This window comes from Lathyrus oleraceus, chromosome 7 (assembly GCF_024323335.1).
Source record: "Lathyrus oleraceus cultivar Zhongwan6 chromosome 7, CAAS_Psat_ZW6_1.0, whole genome shotgun sequence".
Lineage (NCBI taxonomy): Eukaryota > Viridiplantae > Streptophyta > Magnoliopsida > Fabales > Fabaceae > Lathyrus > Lathyrus oleraceus.
Genome location: NC_066585.1, coordinates 262,261,257 through 262,268,904, shown reverse-complemented (window position 1 = coordinate 262,268,904; position 7,648 = coordinate 262,261,257). Strand labels below are relative to the sequence as shown.

General features: G+C 38.1%; 1 protein-coding gene across 1 annotated transcript; it reads right to left on the bottom strand.

Moving 5' to 3' along the window:
* Positions 1–4,057: 4,057 nt before the first annotated feature.
* Positions 4,058–6,322, bottom strand: LOC127100748 (protein MAIN-LIKE 2-like). The gene is made up of 3 exons (XM_051038018.1): positions 5,448–6,322; positions 5,273–5,363; positions 4,058–5,188 (listed from the first exon to the last, which is right to left on the bottom strand). Exons 1-3 carry the CDS (start codon positions 6,113–6,115, stop codon positions 4,115–4,117), a joined length of 1,833 nt encoding a protein of 610 aa, XP_050893975.1. The 5' UTR covers positions 6,116–6,322; the 3' UTR covers positions 4,058–4,114.
* Positions 6,323–7,648: the final 1,326 nt, after the last annotated feature.

Genomic DNA, 7,648 nt, shown 5'->3' with positions numbered 1-7,648 from the left:
CTTTGAAGAATTGTTTGAGAGGGTAGAACACAGACTTTGTCTTAGGCATTTATATGACAATTTCAAAAATAAGTTTGATGGAGGGGCACATATCAGAGACTTAATGATGGCTGCTACAAAAGCCACATATATCCAAGCCCGGGATGTTAAGACGAAAGAATTGAAGGAGCTCAATATGAAAGCTTGGGAGTGGCTGTCAGGAATACCTACCAAAGCATGGTGTAAGCATGCATTTTCTTTTTATCCTAGATGTGATGGTCTTATGAATACTGTATCTGAGGAATTTAATAGCACTATATTAGTGGCAAGAGATAAACCAATATTAACTATGTGTGAATGGATAAGAAACTATCTCATGAATAGGAATGCCAAATTAAGAGAAAGGGTTGATAAATGGAATCATAGGATAATGCCTAGACCTAGACTTAGGTTGGATAAGGAAACGGAACATGCAAGGAGTTGGATTCCTAATTGGTCTAGTGACACATTATGGCAAGTTGAACATACCCATACCAGGAATAGTTTCATTGTGGATACTTCAAAGAAAACATGCACATGTAACTTTTGGGAACTAGTGGGCATTCCTTGTAGACATGCAGCCACTGCATTAGGTTTTAGGAACCAATCCCTCGAAGATTTTGTTGATGACTATTATTCCAAAGATACTTATGAGAAATGTTATGGTTATAATGTAAGTCCTATTAATGGACAAGACATGTGTCCGGAGGTTGACATGGAAAAGATGTTGCCTCCATCATATAAAAGAGGACCTGGACGACCAAAGAAGCTAAGGAGGAAAGAACCCGATAAGGACCATAATAAGGTAAGAACACAAACAAGTTATTGTTGCACGAGATGTGGTGTACATGGCCATAATGTAAGAAGTTTTACAAGTCAAGTAGTTGACCCTGAACCTCAAAAAAGAAAGGTATTGAACTCCCTGTAACATTGTATATGTTATTAATGTCATTGATATATTACTAATGTTCCGACTTGTTTGTCTAGAGAAAGCCAAAGAAAACATCAACAGGACAATGACAAACTCAAACTGCAACACAAGAACAAACTCAACCTATTGAAGCTCAAACTGCAACACAAGAACAAACTCAACCTACTGAAGCTCAAACTGCAATACAAGAGCAAACTCAACCTACTGAAGCTCAAACTGCAACAGAAGAACAACCACAACTAAAGGAAACTCAAATTGATGTTGACCCTAAGTTTGAAATGCTTGCTACAAATCTTGCAGCGATATTTGAGGCAACTCAGACTCAACCAAATCTTGATGTTAATGGACTAATTACATATGCACCAAGTCAACCAAATCATAGTGCACCAGTTACATCAGCTCAAGGTGAACCTGTTACATCTTCACAAACTGATGATGTACCTGATTATATTTTGAGCGCACTTGTTCCAACAACTGATGATGTACTTGCTGCACCTGCTTATACCACCCCAAGAGTTCTTAAACCAGTTGAGTTTAATATACCATTTCATAATGATTTGGAATTATTCTGTTGATGTCTTGCACCTCTAATATTCTATATTTTACAGAAAAATAAGACATACAAACCAAACATTGTAAGAAAATTGGAGTTGAGGAAAAGTGACAGGACAAGGGTCCTAAGATGCAAAAACCTGAAAGGAGAAGGAAGTAATCAAGACAATGCTCTATAAGCATCTTGTTGGTGTCTTGCACCTTTATTGTATTTTGAGACTAGAGTTTATTATGCCCTTTGACTTTATGTAATTCTGAGACATATAACATCATTATGGTTTATTTATGGTGTATCTTTGTTGTACTTTGAGACAAAATTATTTTCCTTTTGACTTTATGTAATTCTGAGACATCTTTATGGTTTATGTATGGCGTGTCATTGTTCTATTTTGAGACAACTTTATATGTCTTTATGTTCTACAATATTAAGTAAACGCATGAAATACAGGGATGCCATAGAAACATAACATTAAAAAGCAGGGATGTAATACAAAAATCTACAAACATACAGGGACAAAAATTTAAAATTTAAAACGTTCTGATTCATTCAATAATTAATCCTTACAGAGACGAAATTCAACAACTACCCTTCTTCTAGGGACTAAAACTAAAAATAAATTACAAACACCATGAACATGAAAATCACTACCATTTCTGGTAAGCAAAGAACAAACACCACGAAAGAGTCAACAAAAGCTTAAACATTTTGGTCTTCTTCTTTTCATTTTCCAACTTCAATTTCATCTTCTCCTTTTTCCTAGCTTCAATATCTTTAATGATGCAACCTAACTCCTGAACTACCTCTGAGCAATTGCATCTGATTGAGTTTTTGTGTTCAGTTGATGTGTTGCGTTCAACTTCATCATCCCATATGAAAAGCAAGCAACCTAATCCTGAATTAGAACACTTCCAAAATCTTCTTTTAGGGTTTTTAGTTGAATTTGAGATGAACATCCTCATTGTTTTATTGCAACCACAAACTGGAATTTCAGACACAAAAAAATTACCTACAGATGATGTTGCCATGGTTGAATCTGCACCAGGTTTGAAGTTTTGAACAAAGTAAGAAGAGAAAAAGAAGCGACAAAGATTTGAAGAGAAGAAGAAGAGATGCAAAATTATGTCTTTTTTTGGATTTAGTCCTCCTTTTTAATTCCCCTTAACTAGATTTTCCATGCATTATCCCCATAAAATTATAAAACAATTCCACGTGTGCGCCGTTTGCTAAGTCACATTTTTTTAACGAAAATCTAACTCCAAGGACAAAGGACGGAGTTGTTCATGCCAATATGGGGGCAAGTGCCACATCAATATTTCATAAACTTTTAATTATTATATGTTAGTATTAGTATATTGAGATGTCTCATGTAAATAGTATGTTATACTATATTTTTTGTAAGTTTTTTTTTTCCGGTAAATAAAAAGAAAAGAAAGAAATGTGGATTTTTTACCAATATACCCCACATTTTCAATTAATTTCCCAAAATAACCCAGGTTTCAAAAAATTTCCCAATATACCCCACTTTTAGAGGGATGCGCCAATTGGATTGGCGCCCCCTCTTAAAAATTGCAAGGAGGCGCCAATTGGATTGGCTAGGGCAGGTGCCCTAGCCAATCCAATTGGCGCCTATGTGTAATTTTTAAGAGGGGGCGCCAATCCAATTGGCGCCTCCCTTAAAAAAGCCTCAAATGGAAAAACTTCCAACATGAAAGTTGTAGATCTTTTCAAGACAATGAATTTGGATATAAATTTTGCAACATTTGGATTTTTTTTGAGAAAGTTATGGGCAGTTGAAGTTGGACTTCTGAGTTTTTCAACTGGTATCTGAGTCATAATGTTTTGTATTATTGCATGTGTTTCTTTTAGGAATATGAATTTTTGTCCAACATAACATTTGAAGTAGACATCTTAAATTTTCCAATGCACTTGGTCCCACATCAAAATAATTAAAAATGAGTGAGTTATGTCCCTGCGAACTTGACCCAAAATTAGGGTTTCTGTCAAAACAAGTATATGTGAATTTTGCCAAAAGGGACCAACTTCAAGCCCTTTAGTTTGAATGATAAAAGCCTCAAATGACAAAACCTTCAACATAAAAGTTATAGATCTTTTCAAGATAATGAATTTGGACTAAAGTTTTGCATCATTTGCAATTTTTATGAGAAAGGTATGGGCACCTGAACTTGGACTCTTTGACATTTTAACTGTTATCTGAGTCATAATGTTTTGTATTATTGCATGTGTTTCTTTTAGGAATATGAATTTTTGTCCAACATAACATTTGAAGTAGACATCTTAAATTTTCCAATGCACTTGGTCCCACCTCAAAATAATTAAAAATGAGTGAGGTAGGTCCTTGCGAACTTGACCCAAAATTAGGGTTTCTGTCAAAATATGTGTATGTGAATTTTGCCAAAAGGGACCAAATTCAAGCCCTTCAACATAACAATAAGAAGTCCTTGAATTAGGGTTTCTGACCTATAAATTTTTGTTTTATGATATGTGTTTATTTTAGAATTATGAAAGAAACTTAATGTTTGGAGAATACACAAAGATAAATTTGACATAATACGAATTGATATTAATAAAATTTGGATTTTACACAATGAATCCTAATGGTGATGACCGGGATCACCTAACCGACCTCCGGTCCCACATCCCCTAGCTACCCTAACCCTTGGCCCTAACCCACGTTGACGATTCTGCACCGGTGTTTGTTCATCTGATGGTCCAGGAGCGTCATTACCGCCTACAGGAGAAGGTCCGTTGAGGTATTCAGCCAACTCAGCATAGTCTTCAGTATTCAATGATGGTGTACCGGCGTAGCTGAGCTCATGACCCATGCCAGAGAAGTTGGGGTGTGGTTGACTCATGGATGGGCGACCAGGACGGTTGAAGGGGGACATGGGTGACAATGATGGGTCTAGGAAAGGTTGGAAAGGTTGTTGGGGTGTTTGGAAGAGATATGGTTGTGGGATGTTTTGGTATTGTGATGTTTGGGGTTCTTGGCTACGGTAGGTGATGGGGCGGTTAGTGTTTTGGGTAAGGCGACTTTGGTAGGGTGATGGTGTGGGTGCGAAGCGATGTTCGGTCGAAGGTTGATGGTCCATTTGTTGGTGGTGGTATGGGGGATGTTCTTGGTTTTGGGGTTGGGTGAATGGCATGTTTTGGTTGTATGTTTGTGTGTTTGTGGAACGGAAAGTTTGTCGGATAGGTGGTTGTGAGTAATCGGGCTGAGAATGTTGTTGGGGGTTAGATGTTGAGCCTTCTTGTGTGTAACTTGTCTGGCGTGGGTCGTAGAGGTACATATCATCGGCGATGAATTGAAATCCAACTGATCTATACCAAGCCATATAAGTACGACTTGGTTTTACCTCATTTGGCATGACTGCGTCAGTTAAGACATGGTCATGACGGTGCTTCCACTTGCGACACTCTGATCTTGCGAATTGTTGCCAAGGGTTGTAGTTCCATTGGTCGTTCACTTTACGCATATGCCATTCTCCTAGGCTAGCTGGGGGATCTGGGATATTCTGGACCATACCAAACTGCAGCTTCACACGATCGGTGTTGTGCAGCTCCACTGTTGTGAACCGTATTATTGGTGTGCATGTTGTCCATACGGCTGCGTCTTCAGGGTTGATCTGATGCTCATGATCCATATTAAGGTATGGACGCCAAATGAACTGAAATGTTAAAGACAATAGGATTTAAATGAATGTAGAAAAAGTCAATATAATATGAAGAAATAATGTAATTATTTTGCTTACGTCTGCCGGTCGAAGGTGATCCAAAAGGTTGCGATATTGAGTAATACAGTGTCTCGGACATCTACTGTAATTCATACCGCGTGCCGACCATCTACACCAAAAAGTTAAAATAAATTAGTTATGGGTAATAAACTGTAAGGAAGGAAGTAAAGATATAGCAATTTAAACAACTTACTTTTTTGCATATGGAAAAGTGAAGGGGTTGCTATTGACCGGTGCTAGAGACGGTAGTCTTGACCATCCCCATGCTTGTAGCAAAACAGCACATCCAGAAAATGTAGAAGTATCTTTGTGGCAGTTTTTGCACAAAGAACTATACAGATAGGCTAGACATGCGGATCCCCAACTATAACTACCTATTCTATCTATATGTCTAAGTAAAGGTAAGTACATAATATGCATGCTAGAACCACTACCTTCGGGAAATAAAAAGGATCCTAGTAACAACATAATGTAACACCTAGTTTTGATGATTCGAGCATCTTCGGTAGAATGCTCATCTAAATAAAAACTATTATAATATGACTTTAGGCGTGATAGTAGTATACCTTGTCCCCTAGCATTATCATCTAACAAATCAACGTTTAAAAGCTCCATGCAAATTGAATTTGGAAAGTTGGTCTTACCATTAACAGCTTTGCCTTCAATTCGTAGTCCTAAAAGCATGTAGACGTCTTCTAACGTCACGGTACACTCACCGGTTGGAAACCAAAATGTGTGTGTCTCTGGCCTCCATCTTTCGCATAAGGCTAGAATGAATTTGTTATCTATAGACCAAGACATAATTTTGCTAAGGTGACCAAAACCGGCGAGTTCAACATAAGGTTGAATCATCGGGTCCATTGGGACAAATTCGTGGACTCGAGTGCGAAACCTTGAGACATCCTATAATAGAAATAATGTAACACTTGACTAAGTCGGTATTTCAAAATAAAATGGGGTTGGTGGAGATGAAACATAAAAAAGAAGTACACGAAAAAACTTACGTATGTCGCGATGTTTGCAACTGTTCCTCTGTGTGCTTCGCCCATTGTGAGTAAAGACATATTGTTGGGGAGTTGGTGTAGATGAAAATGGAAAAGAAGTAATGTAAATGAAGTAGTGAGAAATGTAGATGAGGTAGTGAGAATGTTTGTGTGGAAGAATTGTTGAAGGAGTGGATCAATTTATAGGCAAATGGAGGAGTGCATGAAAAAATGTGTTTGCATGGTGTCTCCACCTCATTTGGCGACCATGTACAATTTTAAGGAGGGGGCGCCATTCAAATTGGCGACACCATAGGGTACATGCATGCAAGGCTAGTTCTGAATGCATGGTTTCGAGGACTGACTACATGGGGGCGCCATTCAAATTGGCGACCATGTACAAGCCATAAAGGTAGGCGCCAAACCAATTGGCGCCACCTTCTGCATGTCTGACACGTGGCATTGTTGTCTCCTGCATGCTTAACAAAACACTTATGGTTGGCTTGCATGATTGACACGTCATCTCTGACCATCTTAGGTGTCCGACACGTGTCTGTCTTGTCTCCTGTATGCTGATGACTACCTTCTTGATAGCTTGCCTGGCTGACACATCAACTCACACTGTCTTGCAGGATTGACACATCATCTCAGACACGTGGCTCTCTACTATCCTGCATGCTGAATACTCACTTCTGTCTTGCATGACAGACACATCAACTCTTGACTACCTAGCATGCTTGACACATCAAGTCACACTGTATTGCATGACAGACACCTCATCTATGAAATTACTTGCATGCTTGACACGGTATCTCAGACTTGCTTCAATGTGAGACACTGATACCATCTATTTAAGTGTCTTACTATCATATTCATCTGCACTTGCAAAATCCTTTTCATCTTCACTCACATTCATCTTCACTCACATTCATCTTCACTCACATTAATACTTATCATCTGCAAAATACCTAGCATCTTCACTCACATTCATCTGCACTTGCAAAATAGTTTTCATCTCCAAAATGTCATCTTCATCATTATACAGTATCAACGTTCACTGCAACGGTGAAACTTTTGAGTCTGAGATTCATGGTTTTTGTTTTAAAAACACTGATACCATTAGAGTCACGATGAAGAGAAATGCAACCTTTTTGCATTTCAAAAAAAGAATACAATCCTTCATAGCATCAGGTAATGTGTCAAAGATGACATATCAGAATCCTATATTTTTTGAGAATGGTCAATGCAAGTTTTTCCCCCTAAAGATACGAGACGATGAAGATGTTGAAAGCATGTTTCTTAGTCATGAACATTCAGGCATGGATTGTATCGAGTTGTACATTACTCTATAGCCATGTATATCGTCTCAACAGTCTCAACTAACAGATCAGGATCCAGCTGGTGGAGATGC

Bases quoted from the DNA above. Each gene is read 5' to 3' on its own strand.
- LOC127100748 (XM_051038018.1), bottom strand. From the start codon at position 6,115: ATGGACCCGATGATTCAACCTTATGTTGAACTCGCCGGTTTTGGTCAC. The intron at 5,364-5,447 runs GTAAGTTGTTTA...TTTTTGGTGTAG, and splicing joins ACTTTTCCATATGCAAAAAA to ATGGTCGGCACGCGGTATGA. The intron at 5,189-5,272 runs GTAAGCAAAATA...TTAACATTTCAG, and splicing joins ATCACCTTCGACCGGCAGAC to TTCATTTGGCGTCCATACCT.